Below are 20,920 nucleotides of genomic sequence, written 5' to 3'. Positions count from 1 at the left end.
TTTGTGCTGGAGTCCACCTTCATCACTGAGACAAAAAAGAGTAACATCAGCCAGGAGGATCCGTTTTCAGTGGTGGAATAACGAAGTAAGACAAGCTGTCCGTAGCTTTCACTAATGGAAATGAGTTGGATAAAACCTCTGATATCTGCGAACTTGCCTCCTCCAACTGCAAAAGCATTATCTAAAAAACAATCTATATCAAAAACTGTTGCTTTTTCCCCTCCCCAATTCTGAGAAATCTATTTTGGAAAAAAAGAGGTAATTACAGGCTAGTGAGATTTTCAAAGTAAATTTTTTAAAAAAGATTTTATTTACTTATTTGAGAGAGAGAACATGATCAGGGCGGTAGAGAGGCAGATGGAGGGAGAGGCAGACTTCCCACTGAGCAGGGAGCCTGATGCCCACCAGATCCCAGGACCCTGGGATCACAACCTGAGCTGAAGGCAGACGCTTAACCGACTGAGCCACCCAGGTGCCCCTCAAAGTAAATGTTTTAATAGGACCTGGGCAGCTCAAGTTTTAACTCTGAAAGAGAAATGGTATGTTTAGAAAGATGAGAACTTTTCAAAGATATTCATGGAAGTCTGCAAGCCTATAAAAATGCTATTGACCTTGACTTCTATGAGCTTATTCTCACAAGGACCCCTGGGAACCAGGGTCCTTGAAAGACACTTTCCTCAGAGGGGTCATCTTCCTGCACCCCAGGAGCAAGCTGCTTGTCCTTGCCTGAAGCAAAATCTTGCAAAAGCACGCAGGGTTCTCCACATTAATTTTGCTGTTTTCAAACTTTATCCACGTAAATGTCCCTGTACCCACAGCTGCCGCATTCTTTGGCTTCTTCATCGGCCCACGTCCAGCTATGCTCACTAGTCAGTGCAGAGGGAAAGGCAGCCCTGGGTTCAGTCCTGCTTGGCCTCCCTCTTTGTGCTGAGCCGTGGCTTCCTCATTGGACTGCAACATGCCTAGTGTGCCTGACATTAAGGAGGTCCCAGCCCAGGACAGTCCCACATCTTCATGTTTTGGAGCAGAAGATAGAGCCCATCTTCTCCCAAATCCAGCTTGTCAGTGGCGTCATGGAAAACAGCAGTGGGCACAGCTGACAAATCCAGGCAGCACCAGAAAGTAAGGTGTCCCATACAAAAACCACGGTGTCCAAATGCATACTGGCAGGTTCAGAGATACGCGAGGGCCAGACCCAGCAGACCAGTGTGGGAATAGGCAGAATATGGCAGAATTCAATGTTACACTCAACTCAGACACGAAGCTACAAAGTCAGTCACAAATACCATTAGATCGGTTTCTACAGTCCCTGGGGCTCCAGTATTGTGTTCGAGTCTAAGTCAGGCAGGCAGCTGCCAAAACCAAAGGGTGGTCTGTGTGCAGGGCCCTCAGGAATGGTTTGTGGATCGTGCTCGTCGCCAGACCCAGAGGCATGACTACACACCTAGGGAGCCCTTCCCACCACCAGCCGCAGCACTGAAGACCCCTATCCGTGACACTGACTATCAGAACCTGCAGAGCTTGCTTCTTAATCCTCATGGGGCTCAAGGGAACAGAGAGGCCGCCGCCTCCAGCCCCAGCGCCCAGGCACTATGCTAGCGTTCCCGAGCAGCTGTCGGCCCCATGGCTGCTGGGTGCTGCCAGCAAGTTCTAGCTCAAGAACCTTGGGTTAACAGGATGACAGAACTGAGGACTCTGCCAGGGTCTAAGTCTAGGTTGTACTTAATTCTGCCCCATTTGCCCAACTCTGCCTTAAATGCATCCTAGTACAGGAGTACCGGGGTGGCTCAGTTGGTTGAGCGTCCAACTCTTGGTTTTTGCTCAGGTCGTGATCCCAGGGTTGTGAGATGGAGCCTGGCATCTCAGACTCTGCTCAGCAGGGAGTCTGCTGGAGATTCTCTCCCCATCCTCCTCTGCCCCTCCCACCACTCTACCCCCACCCCACACTCGCACTCTCTCTCTAAAGAATAAATTTCTAAAAAATGCATCCTGGTAAAACTGACAAAAAATAAAAACCAGCATAGATCTTGAAATGCTGTGGAGCTTCTCTTGGAACATGAGAATGGAGGGGTGGCAAGTAGGTTCTCAGCTCCCACTGTGCACAGGGAGGACAGGGGAGCAGGAAGGCACTGGACTGCACTCAGGAGTCATAGCTGGGCTCTGCTCGATCCCTAAAGTATGTGGTCTGGGTCAAGCCTCACTTTCCCCTTTGCTCTCCAAAATGTCTAAGCCTTCTCGTGGCTGGAAACTCATTACTGAGAATGCTAATAGCAGTGGGTGAGCATCTGCTAGGCTTCAGGCACAGTGCTGTGTGCTTTACATGCGAGTCCATTCACTCACAGCCCAAGAGGAGTCTTCGGCATCCCCACTGTTCAGATGGAAGAAGGGAATGTTCACAGAGGTTAACTATTAAAGGACTAAGCCAGGACCAGACTCTGGGCCAGATTCCAAAGTCTTCATCCTGAATCCCATCATCACAGCGGCACGTCCCCAGATCGGAATGGGACACGTTGCTGCTGAATTCGGGGGCAAGTAAGGGACTTATGGGCAGAGCCTACTCCAATCTCAGCAAGTGGCCAGACACAGCTCTCCTCCGGCACCACACACTGGGACTCAGAATACCTCGTCTGAGAGCATTTCCATCCACTCAGAACCCTGGGACATCAACACAGCTAAGTGATGGGCTCTGTTTCAGTCAAGTGATTTCCACTAGGTGGTCACAGTCTGTCTTAGGCCGAAGCAGGACCACAGTGCGGACAGGCGAGACTGTTACAAACAAACCACGTCTGAAGAGGGGGCCTTCCAGAGAGTCACGGACTGCCACAGACTGAGAACTCTCGTGACCATTTCACATGTTCTGACAATACAACAAACCCACCAAAACCTCTAATCAAAACTGTATAGAAGTGATGCAGTTAAAACACTTTTTTTGTCTGCTCCAAAGGAGGAATTTTTTTTTTACTTGTAAAATTTAAAAAGTTTTTCACCATAAAAGTATTCTGTCAAATACAACAATTTTCACCACCAGATTTAGAATCTTGGATAAGAATATATTTTCTCATAAAAGTTCTACCAAAAATAGACTTTATCCTTAACTTAAAAATACAGCTTTGGAAAGCAAAATTAGGAGTTGTTATAATTCATTACGTTTTATAAACAGCAGTGAAAGACATCAACAGAACAGATTCCATTTTTAAATATAAAAATGTTCATTTCAAAAGCTTGACTTTGTCCTTTAGTAACTTAAAGGTGGGGTTCTTGCTGATTTTCTTGTTAAAGATGGTCAGGAGCTCCTCTTCAGACTTGTGATGCTCATTCGTCACTGCGTAATACTGAGCTAAAACCTTCACAAGGAAAAACAATTATCAAATTGGTGATCCTTTTCCTGAAAATTTGCCTAGAATGTTCTTTCTTTAACCCAGAAGTAGGACAACAGTAAAAAACAAAAGGAACAGGCATTGGTAGCACAGGTGTGTTCTGTGGAAATTCAGACACCTGTACACACAGGAGCTGGATGGGTATCACACAGAAATGCAGAATTAGATGCAAAAACAGAAGGAACGACTGCTCTGGAATAAGCAAAAGAGAGCAAAACACCAAAAACTGTCATTTTCAAGTTTAATGTGGGCACTGTTCTGGCTAACAAAGTACGATGGGATTTGGCCCAATTCCCTCCCATCAGCCCTGAGGAGCTAGTGAGCAGCTTGAAAATCACCGAGATACAAACAAATGTGTAGTATTTTAGATGGGGGAAAAACACAAAACCTGTACAGCTTTAAGAAGGGACTCTCCCCAACTTGTATGCCTGGGTTCAGGAGCCATACCTTTTTCCTTAGCTTTTTGATGGCTACTTCATTGTCTGGGGCCTGTTTCAGAACTGCTTTAATGGTTCCCTTCCAGTTGAATTTACCTACAATATAAAGAATAATACATAAAACATTTTGTTTTGGTGTACTACCAGAGAGATAAAGAAACTATCTGTGTGACATCTGTTTGCCACCCAGGAAACTAACGCACCTGACAGTACCAAGTAGGAGGTGCCTGACCTGTCTGAGCACAGGGGCCGACAAGCCCGACTTACCTCCCAGCACGCACCCAGAGTGAACAGGTCATGTGGGCACCCTGAGTGCCATCGTCACTGCGAGGATGAAGCAGGACGAGTGGTCCCCGGTTTTGAGACCTCTGATACACTTAAAGACACCAAGACTGTGTAGTATTTGGAGAGGGCAGACACACAGATCAATGAAACAGAATTAAGAACCAGAAGAGAACTACACCAATACGCCAAACTGACTTTTGAGAAGGTACAAAAGTAATTCAGTGAGGTGACAGGAGCCTTCTTAACAAATCGCTGGAGCGATTACACAGGGACCCGCAAAAAAAATGAACCTTGCACTCAGTCTCATCTTTTTCTTGAAAATCAACTCCAGCTGGATCGTGGGCTGAAGAATAAAATATAAAACTATAACATTTAGGAAAAACGTGGGAGAAAACCTTTGGGATCCCGGGTTAATAAGCAAAGAGTTCTCAGCCATGGGACCAAAACATGACCTGTTAAAGGGGAAATTACAAATTAGGCTTCATCAAAACTAAAAAGTTTGCTCTATAAAAGATTCCGTTAATGGGGCGCTTGGGTGGCTCTGTCAGTTGAATGTCTGACTCTTGATTTTGGCTCCGGGTTGTGAGATCGAACCCATTGCTGGGCTCTGCATGGACTGTGGAGCCTGCTTGGGATTCTCTCTCTTCCTTGCCCTTTGCCCCTCCCCCTCCACTCGTGTTCTTGCTCTCTTTTTTAAAAAAAAAAAAAGGAAAAAAAGTTTAGAAAAAATTCTCTTAAGAGAATAAAGATAAACTACAAACTGAAGGAAAAAAATAACCCTTACAAACCACATAGCCAACAAGAATTATTATTTGGGACTGAATATGTAAAGAACTCTCAACTCTTAATAGTAAGAAAGAAAACCAACTTCACAAGGGGCAGAAGACAGGACCAGATGTTATAATGAAGAGATAACAGATGGCAAACAAGTACACAAAAAGACGTTCAACATCATGAGGGATGAACAAGTTGAAATCACCCCGAGCTCTTACTACACACTAATCAGAATGGAAAAAGAACTAGTATCGCCATCAAACTCTGGCTGGGACCTGGGAGACCTGGGAGAGTCTCACGTTGCTGGGTAATACAGAGCAGTGCGGCCACCCTAAAAATGCAGGCAGTTTCTTTAAAAACAATACGCAGGCCCCACACCACACAGCAACTGCACTCCTGGACATTTCTTCCGGAAAAAGTGATGTGTGCTCCACACAAACCAGTGCATAAATGCTGACACAGCTTTGTTAACCTCCGAGAAGTCACTCAAAGCAACCAAAGCCTAGAAACAACCCACGTGTCCTTCAGGAGATGAACAGTCAAGCAAACTTGTCCACCCATGCCATGGACTGGGACTTAATCAAAGGTACCAATTTGTGCAACCTGGATATATCTCCAGATAATAAGGCCGAGCAAAAAGAGTTAATCTCAAAAATTCACATACTAAATCATGTCATTTGGGTAATGTTCTGAAAGTATGAACTTACAAAAACAGTGAACAGATCGGTGATTGCTGGGGGCAAGTGGGGCAGGGGAGAAACAGACGTGACATGGGCCCACAGTGGGGCTCCCTGGGGCGCTGGAAACCTTCCTCTCTTGACTGTACCGATGTCAGCATCGATGGAGACACTCAGTTGTGACCCTTGGAGGAAACTGGGAAAAGGATACCTAGGTCTCTTTTACTTCTTACAACTGCATGTGAATCTACTATCGTCTTAAAACAAAACAAAAAAGGAATTTAAAAAAGCCTTACAGGTTCCAAGTCAGGTGCAGGTGGGTTCCAAACTAAGAGGTCTAACCCAGCTTAGGCAGTTATTGAACCTCCACTAATAAAGCCTTGGATCTCACTGGAGGAGGCAGCGTTTTAGAGGAACAGTGAAGGCCAGGGACTGGGTTCTGACAAGTATACATTCTGGCTAAGGGAGTTCCAAGCAAGGAGACGTGGGGAGCAGCCAGAGATGGGAGGCTGGTGGGCATGACCAGGAGAGTGAGAGGGGCAGGGTCAAGGGAAGCAGGGAGAAGGGAAAGGAAACACTGCCTCAGAAGGCCACGCTGGCTTTACCTTCAGTTCCAAAGATCATGTATTTCAAGTCCAGACAGTTTTACCCTTAAAGCTAGAAAGACACTGGACAGTGATCCACAGAGCTCTCACACCCTACCTGAATCTGCTTTCAGTCTTCCATGTGCCTCTGGAGAGGATGACCTGCCTGAAGGTCCCAGGTCCTTCCCCACCCTGGAGGGCAGACCTCTCCAAATGATGGCAGTCATACCTTTTGTAGAAGCCTCATGGTTTTCTGGATCTCCGTCCTCAGGAGGTCCTGAGAACTTTCTCTTTTTCTTCTTATAATCTGTGTCATCTAAGTAGCAAGATTGGGAAAAAAAAAAAAAAGGTTTGCATTTATAATAGCAGCTACCATTTAACGAAAGGCCAGGCTGCTTACATCCGTCATCTTGCCCACTGCCCAAGCAACCCAGCACCTGTGGGCTTTTCCTCCGCATCATAGGAGCACATGGCAAGTTGAGAGGTGCTCACTTGCCTGGCCAGAGCCCAAAGCTTAAGCACTTGGCCTTACTTGGTTCAAATGTGAGGTCTAACAGAGTTGACCCAGCCCCAATTCACTGCTTTACAATCCACTTCACAAAGCCCAGAGCATACACTTGCCACACACCTTCCAAGTTCTTCTGCTTTCTCTTCCCAGGCCGAGCTTTTGTGGGCTCCTCCTCGGCGTCTCCTGCACAGGCCCCAGCTCCATCCTCTGCCCTGTCAGCAGCCTCCTCCGCCTCGCTCGCCTTTCTCTGGCTTTTCTTCCCTGCGGACCTCAGGGCTTCCCCTCCAGCCGCCTGGGCTGTTTTGTGCTTCTTAGGCTTTTGATTCTTCGAGTTCTCTTGGTGGTTTTCTAATTTTAGTTCTTTCTTCTCTTTTTTCCTATTCTTCTGCCTTTCTTCCTTCCTTTCTCTCTTATTCTTCTTCACCTCTGCTTGCTTTTCTGTGCTGTCACTTGTTCCAGAGGCTGGCACCTTAGCAGAGAGCTCTGCACGGGGTGGGCTGACTGCCTGGGTGAGGGGCTGCCGGTCTTGACCCTTACCGACTGCTTCCTTATTACGAGGCAAAACCAAGAGACGCATAAATACTCATTCCAGACCATTCACGTCACTGCACATGGCTACTAAGCAAACTGTTCCAGGAAAAATGTCTACTACTTACCATTTTATAACTCTGAACCCCCACCAACCAAGAGCTAAAATATAGCATAATTTTAGCTAAATATTATCCAATGGGGAAATAACTAAATATTATCCAATGGGGAAAAAAAAAAAACTTCCCTCAGCCCACACTCCACCCTGAATTTAACAAACATTTTCGTTCCACTGGAAAACTGATGAATCCTTATGTCACATAAGCTAGACCTTTAATTTTAGTGCACTCTTCACCTTTCTTTCTGATAAAAGGTGAGCACTTGGGTATGGCAGAAACCACAGGATTTACGCATCTGCAGACCTGGGTTCAAGCACCAGCTCAGTTAATTACTAGCCGGGTGACTCGGCAAGTTATTTATCTGCTCCAAACCGATTTCCTCACTGACAGAATGAAAGGGAGTAAGATGTACCTTGTACAGCTAATGTACGAATAAATGGGAAGTGATGTCCTGGGCTTAGAGCTCACGGCACTCAGTAAGGAGGAGCAGACTGAGGATGCTCAAAGGAGCCACTGAGCATACAGGACAGGCTCTGTGAGCTCTGCAGTACTAGACACGTCTCATGTACTTGTTATTCAGATCAGAGGACAACCCATGGAGGACGGGCCTCCGGGACACATGGCTGGAGGGTGAAGCCCGGGGAGCAGGGAAGCAGAGGAAGCTAAGGAGTTACACGCCTTGGAGGATGATAAACGTCCGGCTGCTGCACTGCCTCATTCAAGCCAGCACGCAGATCCAACTGAGAACAGACTCCAGCGGAACGAGTCCCACTGTCGGCTGCCCCACCCCTGAACATCTGCTGGTCTCCACGATAGCCCCCTTCGCAGGAGATGGCCCCAGAAACGTCCTGAACTGCTCTGGGAACCCTGGACTCCTCACCCAACAGGGGCCCCATCTTCATTAGGTACCAGCCAGGTGACAGGCCAAGTCACCTCCAGTCTTCCTCCTTTGGGAGCCTGGGTCTCAAGGAGGGAGCTCCTACCCCCCAAAATGAGCCGAAAAAAAAAAAGGACTGGCTTTGCCTCGCGCCTTATCCAGTGCTCAGCCCTGGCTGAGAGCACAGCCCCTGGGAGAGGAATGGTAAACTGACCAGCTGCCATTTCCCCAGCAGCTCAGGGAAATCAGCCAGACCAGGCACATGGCAGAAGGGCAGGAAATGAGCTCAGAAGCAGACTCAGGAGGAAGAAGGGGACAAAGTCGCTTCACTCCTGGCCTACAGTTTCATTTTCTATCTTAGTCAGGCACTGTATGACCACTGAAAGCCACAAACCTGAGCCTGCCTTCTGCCCAGTGCAGACCATGTCTCCAGCTGCTGCCTCCCCTCTGCACCCAGAGGGGGAGACAGTCACCCCACCTTGCAGCCACTTGGTAATGGGTGGACAAAGTCATTCCCCATCTTCTTTCTACTTCATTCCAGACTCTCTCTAAATGCGGTTTCTTCAGTGACACCTTCGTTGACCCTTTTTCCGAACAGAGCTCCTCCCACTCTGCACCCCTCCTCCTGCCTTCCATTTCTTCCTTGTACTTCCCATGCCCCGTCGTGGTGTTCTGGCCTAGACCCCTGTACATAGTTATCTGTCCCACACTGGAACACAGCTCTCTGAGGGCAGGACATTGTCCTGATTACAGCTGCTTGCACAGGGACCAGGCCCACTCTGCTAGGGCAGAGGAAGCATCCCAGCAGACGAGGACATAGGGCCTCTGATGGCAAAGCACAGGCAAAGCAGCAACAAGCCATGTCTTACAGAGCTCAGTTTCCATGAGCTGCGTACTGATTATTCATTTACTTCTTAATATGTTCAGTTTCAAAAGGGCAATCAGAAAAGACATTTTTCCTAAATTTTGCAGTGACCTAAGTAATTCCAAATCTTTGATTCTTACTTAAAAATCATGGAAATAACCTTTACAAAGAAGGTGCCTCAGAAAGGCCAATTAAATGACTGGTGACAGTGCCCACTTCAGCAGCACACATACCACAACCGGGATAATGCAGAGATTAGCACAGCCCCGTGCAAGGATGGCACGCATGTGACTGGTTCTAAGATTCCAAAGCCCCAATTTGTATGTTCTGAAAGAGTCAAATGCCAGGACAGTTTCATCGATATCCCAAGGTACTGCCCAAACTACTCTACATAAGTCCATCAACTCCTGGCAACATGAATAGAATAAAACACGGTCAGAAAAGCTCACTGCTGTTTTTCAAACTACTAATGATGTAAGTCTCCAAATGGGATATAAGCTCCAAGTCGGAACAAAGTGCAGGTGAATTAATGGGGAAAAAATTTTAAATGAACAATGTCACCAGTAAGATGGCCACATGATATCAAAACAAGACTCTGCATGGAGTCCACATCTAGGGGTCTCTCAGATCGAACCTGCTAGGAGGCTAACTGAGTTACTGCAGGCGGGTGCCCACTCCACAGGGAAAGTAGACAGAGGCTCAGCAGATGCCCACTCCACACCAGTACCTGCAGAAAGGGGTGCTTCCATGGCCTCAGCTGCTTTAATCCATGTACGGGGCCTTCTGGGAACCCCTCCCCTACAAGAACCCCTGGTCACGCCCATGTCCTCACTGTTTATTCTCTTCATGGCACTGTTGCCACCTGACATATTACACATTTTTGTTCAGGGCCTGCCACAGATTAGGCGCTCACCAAGTACTGAATAAAGACATGAACAGAACTATCCACTTTTCTTTAAGACAAGGAAACTGAGGTTTAGAGAGGTTAAATAAAGTGCCCAAGATCAAACATTTGGCCAACAGCACGGCAGGGATTCAAACCAGGTCTGTCAGACACCCAAAGCTCCTGCTCTTTCTAGTACATCCCACTGCCTGATTTCTAAGGAAATGTTAGCTGCTACCATTATCGAACATCGGGATTAAATACCTTTCTCTGCACAATAGGGAAATCTTCTCTGCAGTGCATTCAGTTTATTCTTTCCCATAAATGAAGGCACAAAGAGGCTCTCTGAAAAAGAAGGCTGTCTTGACCTCCAAAAATAAGACATTCCCATTTCATTATTACTAATCACTTTTGCCACACTGCAAATCTAAAATTAGATCTGACTTACATTGCTGGAAGCTTCAGAAAAGATATTCCACACCTGTTCCAGAATAGATTCATTATGAACTTTTAAACTGTTCTTCATCCAATTCTATAAGGAACAAAAAGAAGAAGAAGAAGAAAAGACAGGTACATGCATGCTCAGTTACCAGTGGGCCACACATCCCCTCCACTCAGGGAAGACACAGCAAATCCATACCTGAAATTTTGTCTTTTTCCTGGGAACGTTGTCAAAACCACTAATTTGCTCTAAAAGTTCTCTCACTTTGGGGCTGACATTGGGTCTTTTTATTAATTCATTAATTTTCTACAAAAAAGGAAGATAAAGCAAAAGTAATACACAACTGGCTCAGGAGTTTCATGGAAGCCAAATTAAGTATCCTTTCCCATGGCTAGAGGTTTCTCATCCCAAGGCTAGATTTTATATTCATGTCTATGCTTATAAATTCACCACAGTACTAAAAGTTCTAACCAGAGCAATTAGGCAAGAAAAAGAAATAAAAGCATCCAAATTAGAAAGAAGTAAAATCAATTCTTCATATATTATTTGTCTTACATGCAGAATACCCTAAAGATTCTATAAAAAAAGAATCCCATTAGAACCAATAAATTCAGCAGTCACAGGATGCAACATCTACACTTGAAAATTAAGTTCTAGATTTCTATATACTAACAGACACTCTGAGAATGAAATCAAGAAATTAAGTCCATTTACAACAGCAACAAAAAGAATGAAATAAACTTAATCATTAAGAAGGGGGAAGACTTATATGCTGAAAACTATGAACATCATTGAAAGAATCTAAACAAGACACAAACAGGAGTTCCTGGCTGGCTCAGTAGGAGGAACGTGTGACTCTTGATCTCAGGGTTGTGAGTTCAAGCCCCATGCTGGATGTACAGATTTCTTAAAAAATGAAACTTTAAAAAATGATTTAAAAAAGAAAAAAAAGTCACAAATAAATGGAAAGATATTGTGTTGCGGGTTGAAAGACTTAATATGAAAATGGCATTACCAACCAAAGTGAGGTATAGGTTCAGATGCAAGCCTATGAAAATCCAATTGACATTTGTGGGGGTTTTTTTTGCGGAAATAGAAAACTCCATCCTAAAATTCACATGGAATCTGAAGGGACACCAAATAGCTATAATAGTCTTGAGAAAGAAAAAGCTGGAGGTCTCATGCTTTCTGATTTCAAAGCCCATCATAAAGCTGGAGTAATCACAAATGCATGGCACTGGCATAAGGATGGACACGTCAACAAGAGCCAAAGGGCAAATAGTGTACAAAGTCCCTAGAGTAGTCAGATTCAGAGAGAGAGAAAGCAGAATGGTAGGTGTCAGGGGCTGGGGGAGGAGGGAACATGAAGAGTTAGTGTTTGACAGGAGCAGAGTTTCAGTTTGGGAAGATGAAAACATTCGAGAGATGGACGGTGGTGCTGGTTGCACAGCAGTGTGAAATGTACTTAATTGTGTACTTAAAAATGGCTAAAGTGGTCAATGCTAGGTCTTATGTAACTTATAATTTTTTAGAAACTTGAAAAAAAAAAGCCAAAAGTGATCCAAAGATTGAGACAAAAATGGCTATTACAGACTAGGAAATTACCTGAGGACCAAGACAACAAGCGATTGTCTAGATCTAATAAATACACCTGAAATGGCAAGAAAAGAACAGGGATGAAAATTAAATTAGTGACCTAGGAAAATGCTTATAGCAATCTCAGTGAAGGCAGAGGAAAAAGATAGCTATTCAAATGGGAGCAATGATAGCACACAAGAAAGATGGTCACTCATGAGCCAACAGGACAAATCAACACAGCATAACGCAGGATAATGTCCTTGCATTAGGAAAGAAAGCTACATATAAACACACCAGAAAAAATGGGTACAGGAGACTAAGAGGAGGATGAGACAAAGATTTTCTAAGCCCTCAGGCAGGAAAACCAATCAAGACAATGACACAAGGTGGAATAGGAAGAAGGCAAGCTGGCTGGGCACTGGCCACGTAGTGTCACAAGAGAACAGGGCACTGGGTTTACAAAGCTCAGAGGAAAACACTGTGACCCCAGCAAGCAGGTGCTCTCTCCCTGAGCCATCTATCCACTGTGTGTGTGAGCACAGAGACCTCTAGAAGGATGCTCCAAGAACGTTAATACTGACAGGATTCCAAAATTCTGTCTTTAAAACTGAAGGGTTTAAGGATTTTTTTAAAGTACAACCTCCCCAACCCCCCAGCCCCGAGTCCAGCTGTCAGAGAGGTCACAGCCAGCTCATTCATTCTCCCAGTACACTCATCCATCTGTTCGCACAGCCAGCTAGGGGCTCAGGGAGGAATCCAATGACTGGTGGGCAGGTGGACCAGGACGGAAGTTGGAGGACAACTCTTGATCTAGAATCCAGTGACAGTGCTACTAAAGTCTGACAGTTTACAGCAGGCCCAGCAAACCTTTTCTGTGAAGGGCCAGGTAGTCAAGATTTTAGGCTTTGCGGACGACCCGGTTTCTGTCCCAACTACTCAGTGCTGCCCTGGTAGCTCTAGGTAACAACAGACAACATGTAAACCAGCGGGCTGCAGTCTGCAGACCCTGCCTTCAGAAGATTTCCTTCAAGACACAAAGGAACTCCTCCACCCAGGTACCACAAGCTCGGGGCCTAGAATGTCTTTTTTGTTTCTTGAGGGGGAATCAAGATTCAGTATGAGCCCAAAAGTGAGCCTGATGGTCTCTGGCCTAAATATCTTTGTTAAAAAAAAGGAGTTTCACTGGCTTCTCAGTCTGTACTGGGCACCGAGTTAGTCCTTTGTGAATGGATGATTTTCCCTCCCAGAAGTCTGAAAACTCACATTTAAACTCTAACACCAAAGGGAGTTAACTATTATTTGTTTGGTTTCTAGGAGAACAGAGAATTTCCATAAGGACGGCATTTATCTTTTCTTTCTCCTACCTTCTATTCTGAATCCTTCCTGCTATCCATTCTGTAAACAGGGGGTACCATTCTGGAAGCTGTACCTCTCCGTGAATTGGGATTTTGCTGCATTTGCCATTTTTACTGTGCATGTTTCCATTTTATTTAAATGGAAAATTCCTTGTATTTATGAAAATATCTTTATTTTGCTCAATTCTGGTGACTGATAGATATGGCAGATTACAACATGGTTTGAGTGATAAGAGCTGAATTATCACCAGAAGCAGATAAAGATTAGAAAGCATCCATTCAGTCTCATAGCCAAGGGAAAAATAGAATTCTAAAACCCTTTTTTGCAAGAAGTCTGCAAAACATGGGATTAAAGACAAATTACATTGCAGCTGTATTATCAGAGAAATAAGAACTCCTTGTCATGATTTAGTTGTTCAACCTCAATCTGTCCCAAGCAGTGTTTCTGCGTCTTGCCTGCATATATGATGCACTTGTTCTTAGGCTTCCAGAGAAAATGGAAGATGTCAGAAGAAGCTACCTGATGAATTAGAAAGACCTTACCTGAATCCATGCCTGCTGTTTAATATCGCCTTTATGGGTTTTACCTTCATAACCTTTGCCACCATACTTCTGTTCTTCACTGATGCACTTCACATGGTTTTTGTAGTCATCGCCCCTTCAAAGTGATAGAAAGTTCTGCCTTCAGATTGATTCTCCAACTGGAGGCTCTAACTGATGCTCGCAGCTGCTCAGACCTCCTGCACTCCACAGTTCTCCTATGCTTATCACCTCCTTCCTCCAGATTGTTCAGTATAAAGCCCACCCCCAAACTTCCTACCCATTTTTATACAGATGCCCCCCACTGACAGGGAGGTTTTTTTTGTTTTGTTTTGTTTTTGGTCATAAGTATGTATATAGTAGGTCAGCACTAATTCATTATAGATTAAGTTAAAAGTTGGGCGTAAAATAGTGGAATCTTGTCACTAAAAAGTTCTAGATCTGCGAGTCTTGGCAAACAAAGAGACTTGATTCTGTCTCCTACAATCATTTTGAAGCTCTGAGGGATCCTTGGGGAAATGTCTGGGACCAGGTTGGGGTCAAGGTCCGCCAATGAGAAACAACCCAATTTTCACCTGCTTTATAGATCAGGCTTCCTCCCAGCATTAGTTATGAACAAAGTCTTTAGCAGTTTCCAAAAAACTACTTTTAAAAAAATCACTGCTCTAAAATGAAATTAAAATGGATTTTTAGCAAATGGCTTCCAAACGCCACAGAGGACACTGAGGCCGACGTACCAAAAGCCGCCTTTGCACTTAAACTGTGTGAAGCTGAAGGGGACTCAGCAGAAGACTGAGTTGAGCCGTCTGCAAATAATGACCCACCTCAGGAAAGAGTAGGTAAGCAAGTCAGAGATCTGTCCTGTGCCCACCCCCAGTCCTCACCTTTCCCAAGACCCCTCACAGTGGAAGTACCTGACACATTAGGGGGCCAAGAGCTCACCTCTACCATCACCCGTGAACTTCTGGGGGAACCCAGTCTTCCCCCGGCCCGCACTGTGAATGACTCAACTTTTTCTGGTTTATAAGTCCCACTCCTCAGCATGACCAGCGCACTGTGCTCCTGAAGCCTTACTCTTCACCTCTCAGGGTCTCCTAACAGTGGCAAGGAGGTGTCGCTGAGTGCCACCGACGGACCAAATGCTCCAAACATCCTCATCTCCCCTCCCCCCCCGTCTTCTCTTTGGACTGTCCTTAGAAAACAAGCCATAAAGCACTTTTTTTTCCTTAATTTCTTTCCTCAAACTGACCTCTATTTTTTTTTCTTAAGGCTTCATGGGGCCAGGGCTTCTAAAACTGGTCTGGACCTTTAATATGATCTTCAAGAATTGTGTAGAACTTACCAGAAATCTTTACCGCAGTCAATGCAAGACAGGCATTCACAGTTTCTGCAAATAGCCACATGCTTTTCTACTTGTACTTTCTTCACTGATTCACCACATGCATTGCACGTAAAAAATACCATTTTTAGCTAAATGGTTATGTATTCTCTATACAAGCTAGGTTTGAAGTCTAGTCCTAAAAGAAAATTAAAAGAAACGAAAAAATAAATATCACTGTAATCTGAAACTTCTGTTCCCAATAAAGAATCATACAACTCACTTTTCAACCATACTTTCACATGAAAATAGCTACAAAGAACAGAATCGAAGTTGATTAGCGAACTACATAAAACTCTACCAGCATGTAAGTAAAGTTACAACTAACAGTAACAGTGGCTGACATTTGTTAAGCACCCAATCACCAAGTGAGGGCCTGTTCTAAGAGTTTTATGCGTATTAACCTATTTAATCCTCACAGCAGCCCTAGAGGGAAGGACTGTTACTGTGTACAATTTACATGGCAAATGGAAACAGAGATTAAGTTACTTCTCCAAGGTCACAAAGTAGCAGACCCAGGATTTAATTTTGGTAGGCTGGCTCCAGGTAAGAAGTTTTAGGGACATTAAGCAAAATGTCTTACATTTTCTAATGGAAAGCTCGCTTGCCCCCCCCCCCCCATGCCTTTAGATGTGAATTGCCAAATTATTTCAGAACATAGTGAGGGGGGAATTCAGGAGGGATTATAAAATGAAGAGGTGTAAACATTTCTTAAAACACAGAAAATATTCATATAGGCATGACTACATATCCATAGGTGTTAGCTCTGAGGATGTGCCCTCAGTTTTAGTGCACAGGGAGTAGGTGAGGGAGGGGCCTCCTTCATGTGGCTTCTTACTGGATCAATAAAGAAGTGGAACCATGTATCAAGGTGTCCCAGCTGCTGGGCACTGAATTACTGGAGGGCATTCACAGACCCAGGGGTCCCAAGCACTGCCCCAAGATTTAGTATGTCTGTTGCAAATATATAACTACCATTTACAGGTTTCACGCAGACACTACCATGCTCAACAAAACAAATTCATCCAAAAGTGTTATAGGAGTCACAGTAACTTTCCATGGCTACATAGTTTTTTAATCACTACATCCTTCAAGAATATTGTTATTTTGCATTATAAATTTCACAGCAAAAATACTGACAACTGTTTGACCCAGCATATTCCTTCTCTTTGTAAAGGCAACGGTAAGGGTCAAGTAAACTGGTGTACTCTGAGTCACACAGAAATCCTTCACAGATGAGCAGCGGGGTTCACAAGAGAATTTCCATGCACGAAATCACCCTCTCTTCCACTCCCATGTTCTCGGTCACTGTCAGGTCACATATAAGGAAGTTTCAGGGCTGTTCCTTTCCATTCAGCCTTGAATGGAAATGTACATCCTGGCTGCAACCCCAGGGTTTACGAAGGCCCAGCCGATGCCCATGGAAGCCTCTTGCCCATTGGACATCAGCTTGCCTAATACGCTACACGCAAAGGCAGGTCCCCGGCTCTGGGTTCCCCTGAGCAGCTTGCCATCAGTGTGGCCTGGCAAGGGAGGGCCTGTGGTCAGCCACAGCCTTGCACCCAATCCAGACAGAAGCAAACCTGATTGTTCTCGGATGTGAGGCAACCATGACCATCTTCTCATCTGGTTATCGTAAAGACCCGCCAACCAGTCACATGTCCTAGGGAGCTGCCATCAAGTGGACTGGGACCCTGCTCCCCCCAACCCTGGCATTCTGTAGGTAGCAGATGGATGCTCAATGGCAGGCAATGAGATCATCGGCCGCCTGGCCTCACAAGGGGAAAACAAAGGCCAGAACAAGAACCAACACGTTATTCAATAGTCCATGGAGGCACTTTCATGTAAGGACCAGTGCAAATCGTTAGTCACCAAGAAATGGATGGCCTTTGTGACCACATGGTACAAGCAGCTGCGTCCAGCCAAATTATCTGCTGAAAATGTAAAAAATACTTTCGCTATGAAATCCAACAATGAAAAATACCCCCTCAAACTTAAGCTATGGCCTAGAGCTTTCTGACTTTCATTGCAGAGGTCTGTTCTGTTTCTCAATAGAGGGGACGAGGGGAGGGGAAAAGTTTCAGCAAACTTTGAGATCCAACTGGGAGACTCAGCCTGTCACTGAAGGTCAGGAATTAAAGGCCCGGGGAGGTCAGCTGGAAACAAAACATATCAACTGAAAGAAGCCAATGATGTTGACAAAAAAGATGCTCGGAATATCTGTGCAAAACACGTTATTTCTCTGGGGATTAGCCACACACCGAGTAAACATCGGTTCAGAGGAGGATTAGAATTTGGTCACGTGTCCCATTGAAAAACTACTCCTTCGACCCTTTTCATTTGGTCTTTTGTGGCAAATGTTCACATCTAGAAATTTGGGGGGGCGGGGTTTGTCAAACAGAATGGGTAGCTTGCAGGGAAAGGCACAGCTCAGTCTCTCAGCACCTCAGATCTCCAGAGCCACCGCTGCATTTTTACACTTGCTCTCACACGGGGACAGTGTGGCCACCCACTTGTTAATGAGATAAGGTTTGTAAGGAGCTTACCCCTCCCTTTTAGAGCTCTGAGGACACCCCAGCACTAGACGAGAGTCACCTTGATCAAGCCTCAGATCTGACTGAACACATTGCCTGTATACAGTAAACACCTGTGCGGTGGGGGTGGGGGTTGGGGGGTGGCGAGGACAGCAAGCTCCAAACCATCCCAACCATGCAGTGGGCCAAGTGGCCCAAGTTTTCAAGCAGGCTTAACAAAGGCAGAAGCATAAATGCTACAAGCTTACAAAAAGGCACCTTCTGAAAAGTCAGTCCCTCTAATGGAAGATAGCAAGCACTGCCTAGAACAAAAAAAGAAGCTTACTCAGATTTCACAAAAATAAGTAAATGTGAAAGAACTTCAAATAAACTTTCAAATGGATATTTTTGGTAAATTTGTGACATTTACACTTCAGACGTTTGGAAAGCTGGAAACAAGCTGCATTAAGACTTCGAGGACACTCTCTCCATAGGGCTCAGATATTATGTATTTCAACCTGTAGCCCCAAGTGTAAAGACACAATGGCATTTTTTATGGGGTTGAGCCTGAATAAGGATCCCCATTTTCCTTCCCTGGCTCCCCAACTCTCTGAGCACAGAGCCAGGTCCTAATAGAGCCAAAGAGATTCTATGTGCTCTTCCTTCTAGAGATGTGGACACATGAAAAGAGAGAGCAAGTGTTTGTGGACCGGTCAAGAGCATACTCGGGTTCTCACCCCCAGTAAGTCACTGTAATTCATTTCGGCAGACCTTTGGTCAATGCCCAGGGTGCAATGGGATCCAGATACACCTGGGAGCCTTCCCCAAAGGACCAGTCACTGTGTGAGCTTCCGGGTTTCCAGTCATCTGTTTGGTCAACTTACTGAGCTCTCAGCAGAGGCCATAACCCAAGAAAAAGAAGATGAATTACAGAATACAATCATCAGCTCTCCATAAAGCCATTTCACACTAACAATCACAACTGCACCCAACACCTCCAGAACAGGTGTGATCATGCCACCACCCCGGCATCTGTAAGAAAAAACGGAGGCTCAGAGAGGTTAAGTGATTAGGCTGGAGACACAGAGAATGGCACAGGTGGCCTGTGACAAGCCCAAGCTTCTGCCCTGCCATCTTGACTTGTCATGTTTGTGGCCATTTGCTTGGCCATTATTCAGCATGTGGGACCCTGAGACCCTCACCCCAAAAGAAAAACAAGAATAAGAACAACAACAACAACAAGGCTCTACAGTGACCTTCCATTTTACACTGTAAGGATTCTGAAGGTCCCCACACACTGAGCAAGGATACCACCCATGTCATAGCTGAAGATATCGGGTGATGGAAAATGAGGCTGAGTTGAGGGGAGCAGATGGCAACAACAGGGGCTGGGAACTTGTGAGGGACGTGGGGCACCTCAGGCTCCTCTTATCAGGGTGGTGGCCCAGTTCTGTTGAATGTTCTGGCGACTCAGGGCCAGAGATCTGAGAGGGAGCCTGCATCTGCCAATGAAAAATGACCTCAAGCTACCTTAACTTTCCTGATTCTGTTCACCTATAAAATGGGTCTAATACCTATCTTAGAGCACTGTGTGGAAAATAAGAGATAGGAAAGATTCATCCTTACCCAATGATAGAAAGAATTTCTTATGACCTATTAATTTCTCTATCAATGCTATTGCACTTGATTCCCTGCTAAACCCATGTCTCTTTAAACATGACTAGCTTCATAAAATCACTCATCTCCTCTGGGTCCCTGTCCCATGGGGACCTACTCTGCCCTCCTGTTCCCTGATACAAAGACTTCACATTTAGTTCTAGAATTGGGATTTCAAGTTCTCTTTAAACCTTCCTGCCTCTACATTTTTATATTGTTTATTTTTACAAAAAACTACAGTCACTACTCTTAAAACATTCTCTCACAGACATGTATGCAGAGACCCAGACCCCACGACCACTGCCAAAACAGCTCACCTCGGGGACCAGGCTGGCAACGTCAGCACAATCCCCAGTGAGCCCTGTGACCTCCAACAAGCCACTGTCCCCTCTGAAACTCAGGTTCTCCCATCTGTGAAACAAGGGGTCAGGAGCCCCTTCCAGGGGTAGAATTCCAAGAAACCAAGAGCATGGTACAAAGGAAGGACAGAAGAGTACACACTGTCCACCATCTTGCCTAAGCCCCTGTGTGGGGGTGAGGATGTTCTCCATGTGTGCTCACCCTGTGAGGCTGGCACCTCTAACTCCACTTAACACATAAGCACAGGAAGGCGGGGCAAAGTTGAGCCTTGTCTCTCCACCTCCCCATGCACTGCATCACCAGCAACCCTTCGCTGGTGTTAACAGCTGTGGAAGTCTGCCACGTGTCAGACACAATGCTAGGCACTGAGGGCCTGGGGGTTGCTGTGTGAGTCCCAAGCGAGCTCTCTGCAGGGAGGTCAGCCTTGCAAGTACACCCCGTCTCCCCAGAAGTAGGTGCTGCAGAAAATCCAGACTTTCACCGGTCCAGGTGACAAGCCCTGTCCTAGGTGATTAATACATTTCTGCTCATGTACTCCTTGCAGCACTACTCTGAGTTAGGTTCTATAGGATTCCCTTTTGAGAGACCAAGGCACAGAGGCACAAAAACGAGTAAGTAACTAGCATAAAGTCACACAGCTAGTTAGTGGCAAACCTGGCCTTCCAGGAAGTTATATACAGCGGCCCTAAGTCGGTGGTCTCCAGCACTGTGCCCTAAAGCCTCCTCCTTAGGGACAGAGCTCCCCGGGCCTCAGGGGAGACAAGAGCCTTGCCGCCGACCCGCGGTCGCCCTGGACAGAAGGGGTTCCCGACACGAGGGCCTTTCCGCCTGAAAACCGGGACGAATCAGTCATCCTAAATCCAGGGGTCCCTCCACTGCCCCAGAGCACTAGCGGGATCTGAATGCGTTGCCTCCTCTTTCCGTGGGGAAGTCCGAGGAGGGGCTCTAATGGGGGAAACGTAGGCAGCGGCCACACCGCCCGCCCCGGAGGGCCAACGTCCTGGGTCGGACCTCTGGGCAGCCGCCCCTCACCTCTCAGCCAGCGCCCGCCAACGGTTTCAACCGGCCGCGAAGAGCACGTGGAAACGCCGCCGCCCGTGCAGTGCCGCAGCCACCTCCCTCTAGAGCTCCCGGGCGCAGAACCCGCTTCGGGGCCGCCCCCCGCGCCTGCGCGCCGCGGCCAA

At 46.0% G+C, this 20,920-nt stretch overlaps 1 protein-coding gene across 2 annotated transcripts; it reads right to left on the bottom strand.

Moving 5' to 3' along the window:
- Positions 1 to 297: 297 nt before the first annotated feature.
- On the bottom strand, positions 298 to 20,912 carry LYAR (Ly1 antibody reactive). Of its 2 annotated transcripts, XM_080796243.1 has the most exons (10): positions 20,769 to 20,909; positions 18,000 to 18,043; positions 15,172 to 15,346; positions 13,833 to 13,947; positions 10,555 to 10,662; positions 10,363 to 10,446; positions 6,763 to 7,189; positions 6,364 to 6,450; positions 3,825 to 3,910; positions 298 to 3,344 (listed from the first exon to the last, which is right to left on the bottom strand). In XM_080796243.1, exons 3-10 carry the CDS (start codon positions 15,291 to 15,293, stop codon positions 3,210 to 3,212), a joined length of 1,164 nt encoding a protein of 387 aa, XP_080652369.1. In that variant the 5' UTR covers positions 15,294 to 15,346; positions 18,000 to 18,043; positions 20,769 to 20,909; the 3' UTR covers positions 298 to 3,209. The 2 variants fall into 2 exon arrangements, with proteins under 2 accessions (XP_080652369.1, XP_080652368.1); XM_080796242.1 differs by lacking the exon at positions 18,000 to 18,043 and having other exon boundaries at positions 20,769 to 20,912.
- Between the last annotated feature and the right edge of the window lie 8 nt (positions 20,913 to 20,920).

Source organism: Martes martes (genome assembly GCF_963455335.1).
Source record: "Martes martes genome assembly, chromosome: 2".
In the NCBI taxonomy this organism is placed as follows: domain Eukaryota; kingdom Metazoa; phylum Chordata; class Mammalia; order Carnivora; family Mustelidae; genus Martes; species Martes martes.
Note: the sequence above shows the minus strand (reverse complement) of the source record. Positions and strands in the feature narration are given on the sequence as shown.

Excerpts from the sequence above, each read along its gene's own strand:
- LYAR (XM_080796242.1), bottom strand. The coding sequence starts at position 15,293 with ATGGTATTTTTTACGTGCAATGCATGTGGTGAATCAGTGAAGAAAGTA. Across the intron at positions 3,911-6,363 it reads CCATGAGGCTTCTACAAAAG|GTAAATTCAACTGGAAGGGA; the intron begins GTATGACTGCCA and ends TTTATATTGTAG. Across the intron at positions 3,345-3,824 it reads TCAAAAAGCTAAGGAAAAAG|GTTTTAGCTCAGTATTACGC; the intron begins GTATGGCTCCTG and ends TTCCTTGTGAAG.